This window comes from Leuresthes tenuis, unplaced genomic scaffold (assembly GCF_036924035.1).
Source record: "Leuresthes tenuis unplaced genomic scaffold, fLeuTen1.0.hap1 SCAF_3, whole genome shotgun sequence".
NCBI classification, from domain to species: Eukaryota; Metazoa; Chordata; class Actinopteri; order Atheriniformes; family Atherinopsidae; genus Leuresthes; species Leuresthes tenuis.
In genome coordinates this window covers 14,537,407-14,563,259 of record NW_027325357.1, presented here as the reverse complement: position 1 = coordinate 14,563,259, position 25,853 = coordinate 14,537,407, and the positions used below count along the sequence as shown (strand labels likewise).

The 25,853-nt window shown below is 39.6% G+C and overlaps 1 protein-coding gene across 6 annotated transcripts in view; it reads right to left on the bottom strand.

Annotated features, from left to right (window-relative positions):
- cacna2d2a (calcium channel, voltage-dependent, alpha 2/delta subunit 2a) overlaps positions 1–23,208 on the bottom strand; it is a 138,900-nt gene extending 115,692 nt beyond the window's left edge. For all 6 annotated transcript variants that reach the window (XM_072381975.1, XM_072381977.1, XM_072381976.1 and 3 more), the window contains exons 1-2: positions 22,784–23,208; positions 18,369–18,450 (exon numbers count right to left, since the gene is read on the bottom strand). In XM_072381975.1, the coding sequence (XP_072238076.1) occupies positions 18,369–18,450; positions 22,784–22,899 (198 nt within the window). In that variant the 5' untranslated portion in view covers positions 22,900–23,208. The remainder of the gene's footprint in view (positions 1–18,368; positions 18,451–22,783) is intronic.
- Between the last annotated feature and the right edge of the window lie 2,645 nt (positions 23,209–25,853).

Here is a 25,853-nt window from a genome sequence, read left to right as displayed (position 1 = left end):
TATGCATATAGCTGAAAATGAAACATGGAAGGGAACATGGAACATTTATTGATTCTTTACATTTCTTGCCATCTCAGTTCCTAGGCACCAGGAGAGATAAAGACTTTAGTGTATTTGGAAAACATCCATAAATAACACCTCTTTTTGTTTTCTTTGGTTGGAAATACTGTCCTCTGCTACCTTCCATAAAGACATGGCCAACTTAATGTGACTAACAACACTGTATGTGTTTATTTAGATTAGAGTTCTTAACCATTTTAGGAGGTGTGCAAATGAGCTCTCTTTGTCACTGAAAAGTTAAGAATAGTGTCAATCTTTCAGTCTGAACTCCAGTTGTTTAGCCAAATCTGCCTTAAATTTCACAAACACGTCTCTGTCTTTCGCTGTCTTCGCATTACTCAAGCTATACACTTGGCGTACAAGATTTTACAACGAGAAGAACATTATGAAGAAAAATAACAAATTCAAGTATTCATGTAAGCAGGAACTATGGATTTGTGGCTCTTGTTGAGAAAACCACGAGAGGTAACATCTCTTTCGTCTTGCTTCCAATTTTTGGCCTGACAACGCTGACAAAAATCTCTCATTTTGTGAGCCAACATTGCTCTTTGTAATCTTTTCAACAGAAATTGTTCATTTTTGAAGAGACAACAAATTTAGCGAGGTAAAAAGATGCTTTAGTCCCCTAAGGTTTTGTGGTGTAAATGAAGACTACATTCAAGACAGAGCTGTCCATCAGCATTTGCACAAAGCATGTGTCTGTGTAACAATCAACGCCTTGAAAATATGGGCTGCTGATCAATGCTGGGTCTTGCATCTAGTGTTATATAATACAGCACAGACATATGCAGTCTCCTAACGACTGCTTTGTACCTACAAAACTCAAACAAAAAAACTATCAGACTGAAGGCTAAGTCCCTGAGTATTGAGCATGTGACTCTATTTCAATAACCTTCAATTCAAGAAAAACTATTTTGACAGAACAAGAGTGACAGCTCATGAAAGGTTCCATAAATTCCAACGTCAGCGTAAAACACAGACTGCCGAAGCTAATTTCGCTTATTATGTAAAGTAAAGTGCAGCCGGCAAAAATCATACAGCAAACCAATGCTTAGTTTGAAATGTAGGTCATCTTTTAAAACTTAGGTAAATATGATTGAAACTGAAAATATCAGCTAAATTCACAACAGGAAGACTCATGGGGGTTTACCTTGGTCCTGGAAAAATCTATCAAGTGAAACTGTTGAAAGAGGAAGCACGAAGCTGTAAAGACATACTGATGAAAGATGTCACTGTTTTATCATTTATGTCTCATGAGTATGCTCAAGCGTCAGAAATGTGGAAGGCAAAGGGGCTGTGAAGCGGGCTGACTGATGGCTGCAAAATGTGATCCTCTTTAGAGCCAAAAATTTGACACTTTAGTGCACAAATTTCCAGAGCTACAGTACAAAGACAAACGTTTTTATGAAATACGCATTCTTCAAGCTGTACATTTCAATTTTCACTTAAGCAGGTCTGTTACTGGGGCTTCTTTATGTCCGTGAGGAAAAAGGCAGACACAGGAGTCTAACCAAAACACTACGACCTGTATTGCATATTTTTCCTTTGATTATTAGATCTTTGCTCTCACTCTGCAAGAAAATTGGAAACAGAATGTGGTCGTTCAAACCCGATAACAACCTATTTCAAATGAACCAGCTACTACATGTTCAGATTGGTCTATAGATGTAGGCTAATTTGAACTTAAAATGATTTAAACTGCATGCCTGTGACTTCATTATAACATGGAAGAACAGATAACTGAAAAGCATTTTCATTTCCATGAATGTTTGCCTGCCTAAAATATCAATATCCTTCAAGTTGAATCTATGTACTCATCACTTGCCTCAATGTAAACGCTGCAACCTCTTGGTTTACTTTCTCTGTGTAAACAGATTCCCCAGACTTTATTACTAATGAAGAAAAAAATTTATTAACAATATTCACAGCCCAATGATTTTGATGAATACAAAACTGCAAAACTAACAAACATTTTCAAAAGCTTAAGTCAAACTCAAAACTCATTTTGAGGGAGTTTTTTGTTTTGTTTTTTTTGCTTAAAGTGCCCCTCTATTGGTTTCATGGTGTATGCTCACCATTTATCTCCCTCTGTACCTGTTCTGTTTGGTGTACTGCAAATCTGACATGGATTATCATTGACTTCTAAGGCATTCTCCCTGACTGTAACAGGGGACACATTCATTTATTTGTAAAGGGTAGCACTTATTTTACTGCTGTCTTGGTTTTAAGCTTATTCAACAAGCCCATTACAACTGAGGTTTCATAAACTGGATGGCAATTTAAAGATTTGATCCATATGACACCTCTTTGAGATTGAAATAAACAGGTACATGGACCATTCATTATCATTTCTAAAATTATTTTGTGTTTATTATAATTAAAAAATTTTGGCTTGGTTTGGCATTTGTTCATTCCTTATCATTAACACCCAGGCAGGCAGCTTTAATGGTTTATACAAAGAAAGCAGGTTACAAAATCCTTTTCAAACTAATGTCAGCACTTGAACCGCTAATGACAATAATACCAATGCAAATAACTTATGATAACTCAAGTGTTCTTTAAGCAGTTATGCAGAGTTATATTAAAGTAGGCCATATGCTTAGAGAGAGGTATAGCTGACCTTGGCCGTCAACTCACACTGAAGCTTTAGAGTTGAGTCACACAGAGAGCTTAGACTAAAAGCTGCTAATTTGATTCCAGCAGTCTACTAGATAAAGAGAGAGTCAAGCTGTGTTAGACACAGGCCTTTTGAGACAAGAGTTAACCGTCTCATAATGGCACAAGAGACATAAAAGCAAGTGACCAACAGACAGATAGAAAATGTAGACATGTTATGGCAATCGCAATGTTATGTTATGGCAAAGTAGCAATTAAACACATGGGATGAATCTGCCCCACAGATCAGGGCACAGTTTGTGTGTTTGTGTGTCATTAGCTCATGTCCACTTGTCTTGTAGAGGAGTCCCAGAAGAGGTCTTCCCAATGCCACATATTCAACAGTGAATTTAACAATGCAGACCTTGGAGGCCATGCAGGGTTTACATCATTGGCAGATAAGATTATTCACAACCCACAGGAGACTAATACGCACACACCCCTGAGCCACCTTCAGCTCCAAAATCTCCTCACAAATGCACCACACCGGCGAACAAAAAGGGATTTCTCTGTCAATGTTTGTACGGTATGTCTCCCTCTTGATGATATGACTGTGACTGATTATTTCCTCATGTGCACAAACATAGATCTAAGCTCCACACAGGCACACACTCATGCCTCAAAACGGTGTGGTATTCTTGCTTCTGGTATTATATTATGAGGCTCAATCAGTCCTGGATGGACTATTTATCCTCCTCATTTGACGCTAAATCCTATCCAACACAAACAGCTTTATCCCTTTTGTCAGCGACAAACACATTAACACACACGCACGTAATCTAAAAATTCACCTAGATCATTTCAGCTGAGTGCAACTAAATAATTCATATGAGGGAAATTTATGACAAGCCTTCATTACAAATATGGACAACTTGTTTCGGTATGGTACAATATGAGACAGACTCAACTAAAATGCCACCCAATGAGCAATGACCCATTACCATTTTATTGGCATTCAGAAATTAATTACTTCAGAAATCAGCCTGCAATTAACGCTTCAATGCTATAATTGTGTGATTTTGTGAGCACCTGAAATTGATAAATGGCAACAGTTAGAAATATTAAATAACAGGTACTGAGGGTCCAGACCCAGGCTATGTAAAATGTAATGATAGGCTGTCCTTCAGATGTCTAATTTTTAAAAATATCAACAGTTTGGTTGCTTACAAGTGCCAGATTTAGTCATTTATTATCATTATTTGGTTTACTGAGAGCAACTCAATTCAACTCCACTGGCCACATTTACAAAGTAAAATGAACCTGTAATGTCTTAGATTGGTTTTGGTCTAATATGTAAGCTTTTAGGCAACCAAGCAACTGAGTTTACTGAATTTGAAAGTACAGATGTGCCTAGAAACTGTACAAATGAGTGTTCACTGGATGGGTTTGCGATCACTTCAAGTCTATAAACAAGTTGCCGAAACCTCAAACGGTGATCATTTTGTCAACTCCTGTTCAAGAATTAAATTTTAAAAACTCCAAATCCCTAGTTCAGTCTGTGCTTGTAGCGCCGCCCACAGGCCCACCAGGGTTACATAATGTTATATCATCTATTGTGTCCTCTTTTGCAAAGCTCTCTCTTGAATAGCAAATGTGAAACAGTATGTGGGTGAACATGTGAAAAACATACCCACACATATTCTACACGTGACAAAGAAATATTATCTCAACAAATGCAAAGTGTTTAAACCATATGTTTTTTCAACTATAGTTTTAAGTATATCGGTCTAAAATATGTTTGTCACTATCATGAGTATGATGAATGTGTGATGAGAGTGCTTACACACTATAAGCAGAAGGGTGAATGCATACATATCGTACGTGGGTGTATATGAACAGTAGTCCTATACACTGTTAAATTTAGCAGTCATAGACACAGAAAGGCCATGCCAAATAACCATGGTGAAAAGACTTTCTGTTGTAGTACTTAAAGCAGAGTGTGCATGTGTGGGTGCTTGTAACACTGTAGGATGAGGTAAGGTCTCAGCGGATTACTGAACAACCTCTAGAGGAGACAATAAGAGGCCATCATGGGGAGAAGAGAGGGGAGAAGCCAGAACAATGAAATATTAATGTGTTTACCGAACAGTTGTTATGGCAGCCTAGTGATGGTTGAAGGATATTAAAAGTACACAGAGTAGCTGACAGATTCACCTACACTGCAGCGACCCCTGCCATCTTCAAAGACCACTCTAATCAGCATGCACCTCATCGCAATCACAATCACCCGCAAAAATGATCATCGTCGCGCTCTTCATCACCATTTCCATCCTCGCCATCAACGCTTGTTCATCTACATTATCGTTTTCATCGTGCTGCTGCAGGAAATTGAAGCTGGCCAGATCAATAAATACAATATAAAATTAAATTAGCTGCCAAGATGAGGTAAAATTTGCAAATGTGCTTGGAGATAAAAGCAGAGATATTGCTTTTCAGTAAAAGAAAAAATCTAAAAGAAACAAACTTATATTTTGGACACAAGTAATGTGGTGAGGCCACTGCTCCCTGATACGGTTTTAAAAGTGAGTCAAAAGAGGTGAGTCACGTATGCTTTGATGTGCGTACCTTTGTGGGTCTCTATGTGTGTGTGTGTGAGACCATGACATCATTTCTACAGTGTCTAATCAGGAAGAAAGGGAGCCAGGTTTTGCAAGAGGGCTGTAATGGAAACACAAATGACCTGCTTTAATAAGGAGAAACATGATACCTGCACTTTTCCCACACTTAAAACAGAGACACAGAGCACCTCTACTTCACCTGTGATGACACACAGCCTCGCAAAATGCAAACAGACGCCAATGTATCTTGGCTCTTTTGAAGTTTTATCTTTCCTCAGCGAAGGATGGTGATTCGGTGCATAGCAAAACTCCATCTGTTCATTTCAATATGAATGGGCATGTAAGTTTGGTGCCGCTGGAGCGACAGAGATGTGAAATTGCGGATGGCAAGCTGAGTGGCCCTGACATGCAGGGTTAATTCAAACCGCCTTTGATGTCTGACTGTGTGTGAAATGAGCTGTTGGTCCAGAGTTCACACAAGCACATGCCAACACATACATATGCAGTCATATGATCATATACACATGTTCTAATCATCACACCAAATACTCAAGGGACCACTTATGACGCCACATGAAATCAACCGCACAGAAAGTAGTAAGGTCATTTCACAATCAAACTGCACAGCCCCAGAACACCAACAAAAGTTTTTGTTGGTGTTTTGTGTGTCAGTGAGCAGTAAATCCACTGCACTCTTTGGGATTTAACTCCTGAACATTCACTTCACAGCATCCACATGACAATAGTAGCTAAGCTGCCTGTAGGCAAAAACAGACTGCTGGCTTACACACAAAACCTATGTAAAGCAGATGGTGCAGCTACACAGCACATAGAAAACATATCTGTCTGATTAAAGTCACACAGTGAAATGATGGACAACTACATTGAAACTGGTGACAAAATTACAGACGGGCATATACTCGGATGTCACTGTTCTCATTATACACCATTAACTGACGTTAGCATACATTAATCCACATGCTTCTCAATTTATTTGAAATTGAAGGTATTGAATAGTACACAACACATCATAATCCGCAACATGATGCAGAAAGATGCTCAACAATTTTGAGTAGAGTGTAAAACTGGTTGGAAATAAAGGGAATATTTCTTATTATCTTTCACTTTAGCTGTGAAATGACACATAGAAAAGAAGTAATGCTACTCTCTTTGCCTGTATTCAGTTTAATGTGTGATGGTGAGGCATTTTACAACATCACACTTTGAGGTGCATCAATATTTTTTTTACCTGCCTGTATTCATAGTAATCCTTCAGGTATGGTTAAAAAAAATTGAGTGGTTTGGTATTTTTTGTGCTTTTGTTTTGACAATTACTATGAAGGAGCCAAGGTGTGACTGTGTCACCGCAAGTAATGTGGAAACAGTTTAAATGAATTTTCTTTATAGTCATACATTTTGTGGGCATTTAAGTAACCCAGCCCCTCTGAATTTCAGTATAACTGATTCATTTCGCCAAAACAGTTTTTTAAATCATCTTAAAGTGTAGGTATACAGTTATGCTATGGCAGCATTTTAGAACAGCTTGAGTAAAAGCTTGAACATCCTATTCAAACAGCTATGAAGATTATGGGGGAAAAAAAATCTTCAGGCTTTACATGAAAAATATGTTAGTAAGAAAGCAAAAAAAGTTTAGAAAGATATAACACATGATCTAAATTATGACTTTGATGAGTAGCCATCAGGCAAAAGATGTATGAAGCTAATGGACAGATCAAACTTTTAGGAGAACTCCTTCATTCCAACTGCAATCAAAACATTAGATTATTATTAAGTGTTCCATTGATTTGTGTGTGTATTTGTGTGTTTAAGTTTGAAACCATTGATGGGCAGTGTGCTGATAATGTAACTGGTGTCTTTGGGAATGTTTTCCTTTTGTGATCGTGTATGTTAAAGTTGTTACGCTTTTTAGCCTAACAAGTTTCCCTATGGAATAATAAAGCATATCTTATCTTTACTTTATGTGTATCTGAATATGCCAGCATAGACAGGGGTGCAATGCTATGCATGGTTTCACTTAGGCAACAAAACCACTGTGTGATTAAGAAGAGACACAGAATGTAGTTTTGGTTAAGAGTAAAGAAACAAGTTGTGTCTCCAACTTAAAATAAAAAAATCCAACTTCGACCTCCGTTCTTTAGATATGTTGATAAAAAGTTATTCATCATGACCAAAATTTGAATCTTCTTTTACCCACATATTCTCATCTGAGACACAGATAGTATTGTGTATAAGTTTGTAAATTTGTTATAAGTGTGAAGACATGTACTCATGTAAGTTTATGTGTAAGAGACATTTTATAGCCTCAGAGAGTTATATGTCTGTGGTGCAACCATTTTTTTTCAATGCAGACAGAAAGAAATCCACTCCTCTTATAAACTTACGACGAACAGTCTCAGTTGAGTTCGCTTCTCATCGATCATATGATGATACCCAGGAGGGGTCGACAACAACTGATTTCATAAAAAAAAGAACAAAGTACTAAAACCATAAATAACAAAAAAGCAGAGTTGAAAAAGAAACAACGAAAACTGCTCTGAACAATCCTCAATATCTCAACACTCAATTGTACTCCACCAAAAAACAGATCGTTTTCACTTCGATTTCTGTCTTTTTAGCAGCAGAGCAAAGCTAAAGGACCAACAGCGTTGCCAACGTTCCACATTTTTATGAGACAGCGCAAGTGGCAACAAAATGCTATAACACACAGACCTGCGTCAGCAAGTCATCAGTGGAGATCTTAAAGCAGCAGTTGTATTGGTGGAGCACAAATCCCTTCATATGACATAGCCCTGGGAAAAGAGCCAAAAGAGGAAAGGAGAGTGAGTCCAACTCAAAGCCAAAGAAGGGGGTGGATAAACTGAGGAGGAAGGAAAAGCTTCACCTCCAGCTTTTACAGAGAGAAAGAGAGAGACAGTGAACAAGGCAGAGGACATTGACGTCTTCGGAATAAAAGCACTGTAGGTTGCTTTTATGAAGACCCCCCTCAAATGACAGTGAAGAATCCTTACTGCCTACATGAACAAAAATTAAAACACTTTTCTCAGTCTTCCACAGTAACTCTGCATTTAAAAACCGCCCACCACTGAGAGGAGCCAATTAAAGTTATTCAGAACTGTGACCAATCAATCACAGACAAGTGCAGGTGGGGGAGGAAGAGAAAAGGGAGAAGACAAAACCTTTGAGACATCAGTGCATCCAAACTCTGAGACATGCAAACAACAGCAGCCATTAAAAAACGAATACTATTTGATCACAATAGAAAATAAACGTCACACCTACCATCTGACACGTGCTGAAGCACTCCCTCTGCAGTGGAATGAATAAAGCACTTCACACCTGGAATTTTCTAGGGCATCACGCCACTCTATATTACCACTGCAACCCACTCAGGGAACTGTACCTAGTTGTTTCCCTCTGTCAAGCACAGATAGCACCAAAGACACGTCATGCGCTTTCTGAAACATCAAACAGACGGCAACTGAAAATTACACAAGCATGTGAACACACACTCCGCCAATAATAATGTAGAGAGACAGAGACAAGGAGTAAAGATTTACAGCGTCTGCAAAATACAGCATCACTCTCTGACAGGGCTGCAGCTTTAGCAGACCCCTAATCCTATTTTGACACATAAAGCTATATTGTCTTCCTTAAAACAAGTGCAAGGCCTTCTTTTCTCCTCTAAAGCCACTCGCAGCATGGATGCATTGGCTTTTGTTTTCCTTGAATTCATCAAACGGCAATTATTTACACAAACACAGTCCTCAAAATGTACCACAGAGGATGTCAGTGAGATTCAGACGTCATCACTATCGCTGTTAGATTTGTGCTGACACTAAAGGGTCCTCAGACCCCCACTCAGCTTTTAAAGCTCCTGGTAATTTACTGCCCTGGACGCAGTCAAAGTGATGTGAAATGTCTCATAATATGACCTGAAAATACATAAACACATGCAGCATCCACTAAGCAACATTGTCTTTAAGGCCTGCCTTATTCGTCTCTGTCAGCTGGCTTTACTCAGACACTGAGCAGTTAAACCTGAAGACGTACAGAAATATTTAGTTTCATGGTAGAGATATCTAGGAACTGCTGAATGTTTCAAAATGAAACACTTGTGAGGTAAGATGATATACAACCCACTGCACTGTACAACAAACAGCTGAGGATTGACTGAAACTACAAAATTGTGTAATTCAAATTTACCTTCACAGCACATATTTTCGGTTTGTCGAGAGGAATATCAGCAGTTGAATATGGCTTAAAAATAAGTAAATAAAAAGTAAAACAGAAAATTAAACCTGTGACAGGGCACTGGCTCTGTATCAAACGGTTCTATTTTTTCTAAACTGTCACTATGTTACTGCAAAGCTATTTCATGTAATTAATTTCAACATTAACCCATAGTTGTCTGCATGCAGTGCTGGACTTTGCAAATATATGCATTTTCATCGATATATACACCACAAACCAGTGCCAAGCCATCGAGCCAGGGAGCTGAGGAATCCTTGTAACCTTCCCCAGTGTCAGAAAACCAATAAAAAGGCAGAAAAATAAACACAGTCTGTTTGTGTGGCCTTCTGTACTCTTGTCATCCCAGGGGAGGCTAAAGCTGGGAGTAATGGTGCTGACCAGTTCCCACAATGCTTAACACTGTGCCGGCCACTGGTTTTATGTGCCTCTAGTGTCCACAGCAATTTTGATGTGAGTTTTGTTTTTGTTTGGGGTAAATACACAGTAAATGCCAGAGTGGGCACAAAGACAGACAAAAAAAAGTGATTGCTAGCAGACCAAATCTAAGCTTTCACAACCCTGATGTGAAACCCTGATGACTCTGGAACAACTAACAGGATTTGAATGAGGACAGAGCCAGGTAACTGATATGCATATTCATGCGCATTCACAAATGGATGGTTAAGTTGATAATTAACGGTGGATATTTTCCTGCAGTATCACTATAACATGATGTGAATAAAAAGTGTACCGTTTAAGTTGTAACACTCACTTTGAATTTAGCTCAGTGTTAAAAACAGCAGACCCCTCACTGATCTGATATTTCTAACCCACCGGTACTTTGGACATTCAACACAAAGGACTATTGCTACAAAACACTGAGAAACCTAGCGAAAAGCTTTGCTGTTACCTTTTACTGCCACCTTTCTAATTATGACAAGAGAACAAACAAAATTAGAAAATAGAATACAAATGTTCAAACTTTACCCACTAAATAAACACTTAAAATCCATAAAGAAAGCTTGTGAGTGTATGGTTTCAGTCTGCTTTTAAACAAAACACACACAGCAGACCTGTGTTGTTGCTAAAACTGAACCTCGTGGATCAACTTCCACTGATCTGGATCTGAATACAAATTTCGCTGTTTTCACTGAACCCATTTGTTTAAAATAGCCTTCAGAAAAATGAACATTGTCTGGAAAACATTTTTATTCCTCAGCCTTTTTAAGAAACCACAAACATCACATAAAAACCATTTGAGAAGTTAAACCTTTGGCTGTCATTACAATTTAATGACTTTGTTTTCATGCTGGTTAATATTCTTTCAACAATTTAGATAGAGAATATTGAAAATGTTGGTGCAATGCATGCATCATTCAGTAATTTGATTGCTACGTATGAAGAGGTTTTAGACCATATTCTACGAACAGAACGACCTTTAATAAGACCAGAAAATGCATGTATGTGACAGCAGCCACAACCAGTAAAGACCTAAACTGTGACTATGGATAATTTTCTAGTCCTAACCATGTTTTTAACATTTAAACTTAACCACGTATTTGAAATCCTAACCCTAACCATTCATGAGTGAGTGTGAAGTTCACAAGTGAAGAACCGAGAACCGAGTGTGACAATCAGAAAGGTGAAAGGACAAAATCGTGTTCGAAGGGTGTCATACTCATGGTGTCATGTGTGGAAGGCCACAGACTAACACCTTCCATCACCCCTCCTTCGCCCTTTTAAACATTTGTAGCCAAATCAACAATGTAAAATGCGCACATGAACACTACAAACAGGATCGGTAACAAGTGACAGCCCTGACGGCATCCGGTGCTCCCTCTAAACTCTACTGTAAGCTCGACTTTGTTCCCAGAATGTGAAGACAAGTCTTGCTTTGGTTTCTCAGGGACCCAGTAGCGCACAGCTGTGACTCTGGTACCTTGTACTGCCACAACACCCCCCACAGAAACCCTCAAAGCACACAGTTGTAAGCCTTATCTAAGTCCACATGACACATGTAGTGCAGTTGATCAAACTCCCATTACTACCTCACTAAATTGCAGAGGGTAAAGCTATGGTCCACGGTTCCATGGTTTGAACAAAAAACACACTAAAACACTCTTGAACACGAGATCCAAAAATCAGTCATAGCCCCTGTTTCAAAACTTAGGAATTGTGTTTCCCCAGATGGCTGAGAAGTCTCCAGTCCCACCTTATTAAAATGGAGACCACCAGCCCGATCTACCGGTTCATAGGCATTGTTCTGGACCTCCAAGCAACATTTAGCAGGTGTGTCAGCCAAGACAGCCACAGAACGTCCAAACCAATCAGCCTTGAGATGTCCACATGACACATGTAGTTGCCTCAAGTTGCCTCAAGTTGCCTTGAGATGCTTGGTGAACTTGTCTATAAGGGCCATTGGTATTATCTATCCTTTATTGGCTCTGTGATAGGAATTTATGTCCAGAAAACCTAGTTAGCTCAAAAGTTACAGTTGAGGTTCGATCCCCACTTGGAATAATATTTGTCTTATGAATCAAAATATATATACAAAAATGAAGTTGACTCAATTTGTTTGAATTCATACTTCTTACAGATGACAAGGCTTAATCTAGTCCAAATATCTTAAAGTAAATAAACATGTAAAAGAAATGCATCTGACACCTTTTAAGCATCACATTTAGTGGCTGCAATCAACAAATCAGGGCTTTTAACTTACCTAAAGGACCCAGAGCGGGTAAACAACAGTTTGAAAGCAAAAGTGCAGTGACTCAAGGATACGTAAGTCAAGCCACTGCAAAAGAAACCAGAGCCTGAGCGTAAGCAATTTAGCAGAAATAGCCTGTGATGTTTCAAACAACCAGTGAAGATGTAGCTGTAAGGTTGAGACCAGAAGATAGAGGGGGTGGTGGTGGGTGGTGTCTGACAATGGAAGCCAGAGTGCACTCTCTCTTAGACCTTTAAAAGTAACTTCACATGCTGACAGAACATACAATCAACTCGTCTCTAAACACACTATAGGCTAAAGGAGCTCTTAAATCAAGCAACAAAAAATAAAGTCTAATAGAATCATCTACTGTTAGATCAAGACAGGGTATGATGACAGGGTATATCTGTGTGTGTGTGAGGGGGGGGGGGGGGGGGTGTTGATGTCTAGCAGAGTGCACATTTGATTATTAGAAATGTCTGTTGTCAGCGAGTATGGGTAAATCCAAAAGTCTGTTTGGCTGTGAGCAACATAGAGATGACATGGAGGAAGAAGAAAAAACTGAAAATGGCTTCAGGCTGCGTTTATCATCACCCTCAAGTAACAAACAGAAACCTGTGGAGATCAAATGGAACAAGAGGCTTCAGCAATATAAACAACAAAAAAGGGTTCCCTGCACACACACACACACACACACACACACACACACATACAGTCATAAGCATGAGCATGAGCATGAGCATGAGCATGAGCATGAGCATGAGCATGAGCGTGAGCGTGAGCGTGAGCGTGAGCATGCACATGCGCACTGGTAACACTAGAGGCAAGAAGGAACTGTTGAACTGAGATAAACCTGCAGCCAGCATGTGGTCAACAGGCTGACTGATGTTGTTGACAAAACAGCTCACAGACACGGAACGAGGAGAAAAACTGTCAAAAAGAGAGGAAAAACAAACTTAGTAAAATTAAGCTCATATAAAAACTGAGCAAATCCCATACCCGCCTTCCGCAAGTCCGTCCTGCTTTCACAAGAGGTATGTTGATCTCGATGCTGTTCTCAGGTTTCCAATAATTAGGAGCAGCAAACAGCAAGTGAACAATGCGTGAAGGCAGAGCCTCAGAGCTGTGAAGTGCCAGGCCAAACCAAGAGGTTTGAATCACTCCTATGCAACAGCCTTAATTATTCATACTGACTAGACTCTACTTACAGAAATAACTTTGATTTTCATTTGAGTGAACTATTTAAATAGATTTTGCACAGAATCTCCACTTAAAAGGCTTGCTGTGTTGATGCTGTGGAAAATGCTCTGACACTATCTGCATTGTCTGTTTGTGAATACGATGTATATTTCAATATACTTTAGCTAACACACAAGTGTCTTTCTTTTTGTCTTGTAGAGATTTACGAGATAGTGTTTTTTTTACTTTGGTGTGGTTCAGATGTCTGGGTAGTGGGGCAATTCAACCAAAGACTGGTTTAAAAATAAGTAATAACTAAAATAAATAAATATAAATTCAATTTGTGTAAAATCTTTCGCTCTTCACTACCAACCTTACAATGCCTTAGATTTACAGTGTGACCTACTAGCAAGAGCTCCATCCCAATCTAACCCCAGGTTAGTGATGACATTATTAGCTGGAGCCACCTTCAACAGCTTCAACAATAAAATGCATTAGTATTAACAATATAATAATGTCATACAATGAAATATTAGTCCTAAGGTATTCTTCGAATTAAGAAACATAATATTAATAGTCTCATCAATCTGTTATAATGACGCCATTCTGTCATTCATAAATCAATTTCACATTAACAGCAACACTACACCACCCAAATGTACAAGACTCTGCAGTACGTCGGGTGAGGTAAAGTGGATGAAGTGAGAGCTTTTTCCTTTTCTGTTTTCTTTTTTTTTTAAATTGCGTTACGGCCTTTTAGAACACTTTCCAAAACGACTTTATTCTTGTAGTGTGGCACAAGAGACGTGTGCAAACAACAGAAAGATAATGAAACATGACTTGAATGAATGAAGAGAAAAAATATACATTGTAGGTTAAAAAGAGTTAAATGTTGGTCCCTAAAAATAATGTTCAGAGAAACAATATATATATATATATATATGAAAACAGATAAAACAAAAATGCCTGCAATTAGTCATTTATGTTTTGTTTGTCTTTACATTACCAATTATGTTTTCTTTTAATTTTCCCTAATTACACATTTAACGTTTAGACCATCCAATAACATACATACATGTTTGGTTAATTGGTGATTCTTGACCCTAGAAGCAAGTGTGATTGTACATGGGTGTACAACGCCCCTCCCCCAATAGCAGTGGGATGGGCACTCATGGCGGATTGATTTAATATTTTTTTGTTGTTTTTTTAAATCATCGTTCCACCTTTGTTGTCTTACCCTTTTACACATCTGCTATTTTCTGAGGCACTCTGATCACTTAAATTTTACTGTCTTGTTTTGTCTGACTAACTCTAAAACGACACAAGACAAAAGCACCAAATCTTCCCTGGAACGATTACCTGCTCTGCAATTTTGCTGTAGTGACTAAAAGGTTTTTCAGTAATAAAGATAATCATGATTATTGGATTAATCGAACTGTTGGAGCTCTGTATCTCTGATGAACCATCTGTAATGACAGCATGTGGGCGTAAAGGAGCACTGTTCCTGTGTGCCTTTTAAAACTGTTCTGAATCAGCCTGAGGATATGAAAACAATGCAAGTGTCCACCACCGCCTCTCATCAACACATAACCGCAACACATCAAACACAGCAGCACACAGGATAATGAAGAGGATAAAGACTAAAAACAGTATGCGTCTGCTCGCATTTAAAATAACCAAGTCTTGTCCCTCCCCTCTATCTTTTCATCCATCTTAAGTAGTTTGACTCTAAATATACACAAAAAAACTGCCTGAACATCCATCTCGATTGTCAAGCCATTCTTCATTCCCTCGCTGTCAAAAATCCCACCTTCTCTGCTCTACAAGCCGCCCACTCTCCTCGTCTATCTGTGCTCCACACTTCCATTCGAAACTTCCACCTCTTCTGATACATCACTCACCCGATATCTTCCTGTCACTCCCCCAGGCAAAAATAACATCTCGACCAAAGCAGAGAAAATAATAATGTGATTTTAACAACGGGAGTTTTATATAGCTTTTAACACACTCAGTTTGTGCAAATTACAATACATAAAATGATTATATTTCCAGTTAACCCATTCAAAACGTGCTGACCTCTCTTGACATTTCTCCTTCATTCACTCGCCACTTAACTTGTCAGAAAATATAAGAACCAGGGAGAACTGAACAGACCACATTAAATTCAACTTAGTTCCCTTGTCTCTTCCCATGTAAGACAAACTCAAAAATAATTTGCACACACTTTACATTTTTTGTCTGCGAGAATAAACTGCGCATGAAGAGGAAGGGGGCGCAGAGGGAGGCAATCTTGTTACCAGCCGGCATAGCCCTGGGAAGATTTCTATCTGACACACGTATAGAGAGAGGCATCCATTTAGAAAATGGCTTTTCTAGGCATGCTGGGCCATTTAGCACACCCTGTGACGACTCCTGTTTGGGGCAATGATAAATGTTCTTTCACACTCAGTCTGTGCACACAGTCAGGCCAGCACATACACGTGCACGCATAGCCATATGGGCGCTCAACACAAGACACCAACGGGATGGACATAACATTTTAGAGAGAGACTGGCTTCATTGAGCTAAGCTTACAGAAAGCACTTTAGACACTTGTTGAGTGAACTGGTATGAATCCACAGAACTTAAACGCCCCAAGCCCTGAACACCTGGTCAACATCAAATTCGAGATTTCAGTCTCATTGAGCTAAGATCAATTCAACTATATATTAAATTATGTCCCAACATTATGACAAGCAGGAGACATCACAATTAAACCATTTCTGTCTTCACATCTTAAGCAAGTAACAACTGCTACTTTGATACCATAGTTTACTCACCTGTTATTACATGAAAACTAAACATAAACTAGTTCTTTTTCTTTTTTTAACTGACCAATAAGCTTGGTCGTCATCTACTTTCCATACAAACACAAAACGTTGTCCAGTTCGAGCTTTGCATTTGTGTTTTCTTTTGCTACTTTTAGTTTGTGATCAATAATTATGGGTTTGGTACTTTTGGAAAAAGAATAGCAATTTGCTCAAACTGCTTGGGCAATATGAACTTTTGCCAATGTTTTAATAAAGTTCTTAAGAAATCTGATAATATTTAAAAAGTGTGAATAATATATTAATGAAAGTACTGCTGCAGTAGATTACTCTCCAAAAATGATTTACAAGAACATAAGAACACATTTTGTGAGTTTTTCAATAAAGAAACTTTATCCAACTGACTGTATTCATCTTTACAATAGGTTGAAGGATAGGTTTCTTTAGAGGCAGAGAAATTCTCCCACAGCTTATGCATATCTTATCTTTATGCTGAAACCTTTGTAAAAACTCAAAGGGCATCTTCATCATATCAAGCCTGAAAGAATCAGCACGGTTACATGCAAAGTTGAATCAAGCCACAGTTGCAGCTCAACTTGGCCATTGAGTTGATCACAATCCTTGTCCCAGTATGTATGCAAACTTTCAAGACATTCTGCCAGTTGTAACGTTCTCTGTGGAAGATCATTGTGCATGTGAGTACAGCTGAATTCACTGCACAGATGTTGTCTTTAAGTTACTCAGTAAGTTACTTGTCAGATGACATTGTGGTTATTATATAGGAGTGACAGTCAGGAAATACTTGGAAATGTAGACCTAATTTTGATTCACCCTTTCTGATGCATTTAGCCATCTGACAAAGGAACCTGATAATTGTGTGAATAGCAGCTTTACTGGAAATTCAACTGCATTAATATACACTTACCATTTACTGTCTGTACCAAAAGTATGTACTTTGGAGTGTGAGCAGAGCACCTAGGCCTATTTGAGTCTGGCTGAGCTCCTAAATGCAGGAAGGATCACATCATCTGGATGTATTAATCTGGTTTTGAGACGCTTCATTTCATATGATGTTAGTTAGACTGGAATTCAAAAGTCCAGTTTTGGTCTGAGTAAAACAAATGTTCAATATTTTCAATGTACAATATTTTTTACAGCTCTGGAGCAACATGATTTCTCAAACAGCAGAAACAGCCTTTCACCACAAGAAGCCATGTTACTTTAGAAGTCTACTGCTGTGTACATATCCACACTGCTCAATGGGAGCTCTGAAAAAAAAATATTTTCACAAACTGCAAAAGGTAAATGTTTTGACAGGTAAACGCTCTCTGCTTCGTTTTGTTTACACTGGATGAGTTCTAAAAATCTACCTCTTTCTCTTCCTCTATCACAAGCTCTGAGTATCTGCCTTATATCCTCTAATGGCCATTAACCTTTAAACCATCACAATCCCTGACAGCTCACTTCCTTTACTCTGGAATCCATCAATGTCGCCACCATACCACCAGCTATCACACAACCCACTGTTACTGCTAGCATTAAAGCCACAGGCACCATACAGGCTGGATGAATCACACTCACCCAAACAGCAATAATGAAGCATTTATCTCAGGGCGCACTACAATCCCTGCAGCATGGCAAATACGCACATGGCAGAAATCTGATGAAATAGTGTCAATAACACTATGCTCAACCATCTGCTCAGCCACAAGACACGTACGTTACACCGACTCTGATACAGGGATGTGGACGCAAACAAGAAAACCCATGTTCTGTTGATAGTGTCCTTGTCAGGCAGTTAGTGTCACTTAGTATCAGGACTTTCATGAATTTCATTTGTTTCCTTTGTATCAACTCTTAAAAACCTTTCTTCGCAGGACTTCATCCTGTTTTAGACTTTAGAAAGGCAGTACAGTGACTTCAGGAAGTCCACAAGTCTAAAGAGTGAACAAAATATTTCATTTGAATTCCAATCCAAATTTGAATACTAAAAAGAAAAGTGTTAAAAAGATCAAGATTTTCTGCTGTGCTTCTGCAAACACACTGCCTCAAAGGCACACATGCACTTATGTTGTACAACCTAGCCGAGCCAAATCTGATTAATAATGCAGAGAAATTGCAGTGTCACATGCAAGCATGACGTCAACTTACCGATCTCATCTGCTGAGTCCCAGTGACGTGCTGAAGAACCTTTTCCAGCTCCTTCTCAATGCGTCCAGCCCAGTGAATCATTCTGGAAAAAAAAAAATAGTAATTTACTCTGTATCTCGCAACATTATCACCTAAACATGTCATCACTCGAGCCTTCATTTCTCTGTCACTGCATGTGAGTGAGTGTGTCTGTAAGATAGTGGCAGTGAGTCTGTCCCCATTTTTGTGTAGCTCCTCTTCTGTTGGCAAACTGCCACACTCTCCCTCGTTTCCGGATCCCTATCTGGAAGTATTCTTGTCCTATCTCTGCTAATGCCTGAGTTAGTCATCAGCACCTCCTTTCCCTATCACATCTTGCATATATCTGGTCAGCCCTGGCAGGACTGGCAGCGAACGTGCATGTCTTGAGTAGGCTGGGATCAGTGGCTCTGCAATAAAACTGCTCAGGTCTGACAGAAGTGCACCCTAAGCAGGAGCTGATCTCCATTAGAAGGAGCCAAGTTTGGAATTAAGAGATCAAACGGTTGGAGCTCATCACTGTATATCTCCCGGAAAGCAACAAATGACTTAATGGATCGAGATTTTTTCTCTAAATCATTCAAAAGAAGCAGCCGGAGCCAACCTGGATATTTGTGCTGTACACTCCATGTGCATGGCCAATGATAAGCTCTCACAAAAAAAAAAAAAAAGGTTTTTGAAACCTCATCATTCAGAAATCAAATCAATAATTCTGTCATGTGTTTGCTAGCCAACCACCGAATCTGTGCCAACCTTTTCTTTTCAGTAGCCTGCAGATAAGTAATCACTAGCATCAACATCACAACAGTCATTTGTCTTTTCATATGATGACAGAAACAAATGTCATCTTTAAATGTCAGATTTGCTCAGAAGACAAGCGGGAAGACAGAGTTATTAAATTGCACAAATCTGCCAAACAGTGACAACATTTGCCACAATCACCAAGCTGCAGTGGGCCTCATCAGGAGAGAAGCAATGGAGCAAACACGCCAGCCAGTGTGAGCATTGCCTGCTCGTTTATGTGGACACGATTAAGAGATATAAAGAGGACTTCCAAAAGGAGTACAGAGGAGGACCACTGTGGAGAAGTGGCTGGCTATGAAAAGGTCACCTCAGTATGGAAGAAAAACAAGATTACAGTCAGAACTGAGCAGAGCTGGATGCAATGACACCAACAGTGAGGGACAACAACTCTTTGTGAGAGCCAGACAGGTTTCCCACACAACTTCTTCATATTTACCAATACATATAAACATTCATGATTCATATCACAGTATCTATAGACGACATACAGTAATCTCTTTGATTTACAATAGCGACATATTTCTTGTATAAATGCAATGGTTCACACATCTAATGTGCTTATCATTAATAAGCTGGCAGAGTTAACAAAAATTGCCCACTTGCGAACTTCAAAATTATTATGCATATTATCTAATAAAGCATGTTAGTCACTGGTTTAAGTTATCACTGTGTCAATTTGGATCTCTGATTCAATATCAAAGGACAAAGTCAAGACATAATAGTTACAAGAATAAGAATAATAGGCTAATAATGTTAATTTTTCTCGTGTCGCTCATCCTAGTCAAATATGATTTAATTAATATAGGGCAAAAAGCAGACTACTAAAACAGTCAAGTAAAACATGTGAAATACACCATTACAACTGTACTAAACTACTGTGAAATACTGAGATGGAAAACATCATACTTTTGCTTCATGTCACAATATAAGAATCTGTGAATCCACCCTTTCTAAACACACATACACATATGGACATATCAGCCAAACCATTTCTACCGCCAGATATTCAATTCTATTTCATGAAATAACCACATCATTTATGTGGACTGATATCTGAATTCCACAGGCTCTCACCCGACTCGTCACATGACTTCACAACCTTTACAAGTCATTTATGTAAAGTACCTTATAATGACTTGAGATCCATGTCAGAGTCATGCTAAATCAAAGAAGTAACATATTCTACAGTCCTAAATACACAGAACTCCCCATATAGTACAACTGCTAAAATACCAGGACACGCTTGTTTGGTGAATTACATGCACTACTGGGGCCTGATGCTAAATGAATGCTTGGAGACCTTCTGTGTAATGAAAGCTGTGATCTCTTTCTAAAACAAAGAAGTTGTCATGGTGCACCACATTAAAGCGACTGATGCACTGTGGCTCTTTGTAGTCTAATGTAGTATTCAAATTTTGCCATTTGCCTCTGGTGTTTTTGATGTATTTTCTCTGTATTATGATTTATGTTAGCCAAACATTATGGAAAATCAGAAAATGTGATGAAATGAGTTTGAATGGACGACCTGTGCATCATCCACATACTGTCACTAGGTGCATTTTACTGCAATGGATCTCATCATTTGAAGTGCCACGCTCAAATATCTATTAGGGCAGAAGGTGGACTATTTTGGCTGTGTGGAAATAACAGTTTGGGGAGAAAGCTGTTGGTATTTTACCATCGTAAAAAAAAGACTTTCCTAGAATGCAGTTAAAACATCCATTTAGATTCCAACTATCAAAACAGTTTTCTCATGTGTTCATCATTCAAAAATGTGGAAATAACCTCCTCTACCACAAACAATGCAAAGTACAATAACGATACAATAACTAAAAAACATCGACCATTTCAGGAGTGAGGGTGGAGAAAATGTTAACTTTCTACACTGCAGTGAAATGAAACTGTAAGATAGTCTGCCTTTTTCTTACAGATACGCTTCCTCTGCTAGAACTCAAACAACAACTCTGAGCTGTGTGTGTTATATGCCTATAGGTCCAGTAGACTCCCATGGTAGCTCCACACACACACTTCAATTATGTGGTAAATTCTGACAAACATCACAGTAATGTGGGTGACCCAAAACCCAGTTTATAAATCCCAAGAGGTGACTGGATATAATACAGACTTAAACAAGGGCACAGACTTCAGGCGTACCAAGTAATGAGATTGCTTCAGTATAAAAAAAGGTAACCAGTAAAAGAAACTGCATAAAGCAAAAGTCGAGAAGGAAACTGGCTGTAAGATTTTAGCGAGAGCGTTAAAAAAAACCCGACAATTGTGGATTTTTTAAAACAGTTCTTTAAACAATATGGTTTAAACAAATGTGATTTTGTCTTCAAAATAACCTAAGTGGAAGATAAATGGCCTGAATTACTTTTCTTTAAAGAGCTCAAGTGATCAAATCAACAGTCCAGTTAATTGTAATTTTGGATCAATCCACAGTTATATAAAGGATGTGATTTTTCCTTTGAAAGTCACCTTGGCCATCAAATTAACAAAGTCCCTCAAGATTTTCAAGACACAATCCAATGGGTGCATTATAGAGAAATCATTTAGATTACAGTCGTTTATGTGAATCGGCTTGACAAATCGTCACTACAAGCTGGAGGTTGTGTTTACATCAGATCATGCCGTCACGGCAATTAGAAACAGGGAGACACAACATCTGAATCAATAATTCATAGAGCTGCTGTTGCACTCTTTGAGTATATATTTTAGAACGAAAATGCAAAAGAAGTTCATAAAAGTCCTGCTGCAGAAACGGTCACTGTAAAATAAGATATTTATGGCTTAAGTCGAACTTTTATTGAATGGACGATGCACAAGTGGTAAATTGTTGCAGCAAGCATGTTTGAGTTGCCGCATGCCCTCCAAAGGTTAAACTCTTAAGACTGTTTGGATGAGAAAAGCAATGGGCTTTGAATTCTAACTATTGATGCAAACTATTTTTCCGACAGGTGCATGCTGAGAAAGTGCAACCATAGTTTTCTTTCTCTTCTTACAGCTGGATGCTGCTACTTTTTGTGCCTGCGGTCCCTGAGATACAACATCACTGTGTTGCTGTCCTCGTTTTCTACTGTAACATTTCTAGATTTGGTCTCCGTGACAAAATGATCCATTTTAAAACATTAGTGTACCCCGCGGAGGGATAGATGTCCTTTCCAAACGGTGCGTGCGCAGTATCAATAAGACTTAATAGATGCCTAAACTGGATGTTTTCTCCACATGTAGATACAGCAAAATAACTGACAGATTATGTTTTCATTTCATTCAGTGTTTAAATGATGTAGTCGCTTGGAGGGTTTATTCGCCTGTGGCACGTGTGTGCGCTCCCTGTAGTCTGTTCTAATGTTTACGGTGACAAACTGAATAAGACTATTAATTGCCACGATGCCACAATAACAAAAACAACTATATTGTGTGTGGGAAATTATGTCCATAGCGCTGCATCAGATGCGGAAGCCGCGTCTCTCTGTGAACATCAGCTCCTTCAAGGTAAACGGCGCTGCATGTGTGCAGGCTTGTCGGGGCCACCTGTCCTAGTTCAGCGCTCCGCATCCCGCTTTATCCCCCAAACCGTGCAGGGTACTTACGTGTAGTGCTGAGGGAAGCGTTGGGTCCCGACTGTCGGCGTGGAGATGCATATGAGAAGTACAATTTGGATTGCGAAGAGGCAGAAAACACCGAAAGACTGCGTGCAGATCGCCATTTTCCATTAAATATTCAAGAAACAGGGATAAATAAGAGAAGGACCGGAAGGACAGTCTCACGCAGCTGAGCTAAGAAACCCAGCACCAGAGAAAGTGAGTGGTGGGAGGTGATGGCTGGCGGAGGCTTCTGGACACTTTAGCCGGCAGTGAAATCTCAATTGGTGGTGCGCATGTAGAATTGACCGCCTTGGACACGGGAGATGAGGATCAGGAAGATGCTCAGCTGCTGTTGCTGATGTGCCTGCCTGGTTGCCCGTTCGCGCACTCGCTGTCCTCCCTCCCTCACCGCCACCGCGCACATTCGCTCTTTTTCTTTGCCACTGTCTCCAATGTAACAACCACACAGAGTGATGCTTACTACGACGCGAGTGTTCCCATTAATCTTTCAGAATAAAGCTAATGTAGTTATTAGGGCACTAAAAGGCGCAATTAATAACCGTGCGCCTTTGTCAGTATAGCCTAATTAAATGAGTTGTACTCTCAGAAAATGCCCTCTGAAAAGCTCAGTGCTAACACTCAACAACAGCGTTATGTAACCAGAGATGGTGCTCTTGTGTCCCCAACTTACGGCAGCTACAAAACTCTGGGAAAGTGCTGCTATTGTAGCCTGTGTGTTCAATAGACGCACAGCCTTGACGCCACGATATCATTTGTATTATTTTATTTTGTAGGTTTTAAGTCTCAACTTCCTGTATCTGTCCATCTGCGACACTTGATTCAGCTGTTGGAAAAAGCGGTCCTTCCTCCACAAACAGCCTATTCCTGTGCGATAGACGGGGGCGCGCATCAGGCCACCTCCTCTTCCTCCTCCTCCTCCTCATGTTCACAGCTCTCCACAAACTCTGGATTAGGAGCAGAAATCAAGGCTTTACTTTGCTAATTAGAGACATGACTCTAGAGGGGCCTATTGTATCAACTGGAGTGTAAACATTCAGCAGTCACAGTGGGACTGCTCCCCAACTACATTTGCTCTACTTATTAACACATCTGGTCCAAGTGAATGAACTTTTGAATGAGTGAAAGAATGAATAACCTCATTCTGTCACCAAATATTTAGATGGAGGCACTTTACTCCCACAGAGAGACAGTGCATATTTTGTTTCTCATGAGTGGTGACCTCTGAATAATTATGTTCTTAAGTTTATTAATAAGATCCGGTTTTGTCTCTTTTTTTTTCACACAGATACACACTAAGTAAGATACAGTTCATTTTAAGTGGTACACAAGGATGAGCGGTGCACTGAAACCTCAGAGAAAATCTAATTCAGCATGAAGTCACCCTCTGGAAAAGTGACTATCTCCCTGTGTCAGCTGTGTGTGTGTGTGTGTGTGTGTGAACTTGTGCATGTAAGTGTCATTGTGTGCGCACCTGTACCTGTCGCATTGCTTCTTCCTGCAATCCTGTTTGTTCTCGGATCTTGCTATGTCAACTGGAGGGCATAGTAGGTGTGACTCCTTTGAGCATTAAAACAAAGCACATTTCTTAGGTTGACTCATTTGAATCGATTTTTACATGCAGTACTTTTGCTACATTTGTATGCGTTCTCAATGTCAGAATTAGGCAACGCTGTCCTTGAGAATACAAAATGAGGGTAAAAATCCTCCTTTTTTCAGAAATTTCATTTGTCTCAAAGTTAATGCAGAGGTGCAGGACACATGGTCCCCTCCCTCAGGTGCTTCTGGGGGAGTCTCGCATCTCTCAGCTCATATGGGGGGAACAGAAAGACAGCTGGTCTTGAGGCTGTGTTGTCCTTGGCTCAGTCAGTCAGCAGGGGACACACAGGTGCTCTGCAACAGAAAGCTACGCAGCAGTCAGCAGGGCTGCTGCACAGCATTGCCGTGTCCTCTGTGACAGAGAAGAAGAGGCTGTTGGTCGAAAAGACACACTGCAGGGTGCAAACCGCAGCAGGACTGGGAAAATCCACCTGATAGCAGGGCTATGTACATAGGTGTCACGAGCCATTCAGTCAGAGCAAATATCTGTGCTTGCTCCTCAGGGAAATCAAGAATAAAATCTGCTTATATTCCTTAGAGCCACAAATGTTCGAGACATACTGAGCAAGACACACCCTCTCATCCACCCCTTCAAACAAATCTGTGAGAAGCAGGAGACAGCCTTGTTTTGATTTATCATTATGTCTCAATCGTGATTTATCAATGTCTTCTTTGATGGCTACTCTCACTCATTAATTTCCCTAAAACCCTTACATCCCATCATGACACAAGCAAATACTGGCAGTGATGTAGCTTTAGCCTGGTTGACTCATACCTCATGTTTTTGCTGACTCACAGACACCCCTTTGTTCTCTTCTTTAATTCTAACATGCATTAGACAAACTTTTATCTCATTTTACCTGTAGCCAAGAGAAAGATAAAAGGACACAAATTTAATTTTGAATGAGTGAACAGTGTTGCTCACTGAGAGAGTAGTCGCCAGCATGGAGGGTTTTTTCTGAGCTGTGCGAATAAAACATCAGGGATGGAGTTCTTTCATGAATGATCGTGATGCCTGAGTGTGCTGCCTTTGCTAGGCCCAGGAGGAGGCCAGCTAACATCTTAAACTACAATGTATGATGACTTTTCCACTCTCCACTGTGTCACATTAACTTTGTGTGGTGATGGTTTGTCGGCAAAAGAGTGACATGTAGAAGAAGTGGTTGTCACACTGACGCCTCCGATCTCCCTGTACATGCTGCAATGCTTATTGAGAATACACTCTTTATTACAGGTGATTGATCATGCCAGCTAAGGAATCCGCTCAGTGAAAACATACAGATCAATGAGCTCTACTGGTCCTTCAAACGATGTGAGGGGCAGACAGGAGGTTGGTCGCCACTACACAGGGTGTTCCTCATTGGCTGTGCAGTTTCTCATGGAGAGATTGACTTGCCAATCTGTTATTGATCCAGGGAGTAAGAGTGGAAGGAGACAGGCTTCACTGTTCTGTATCAGA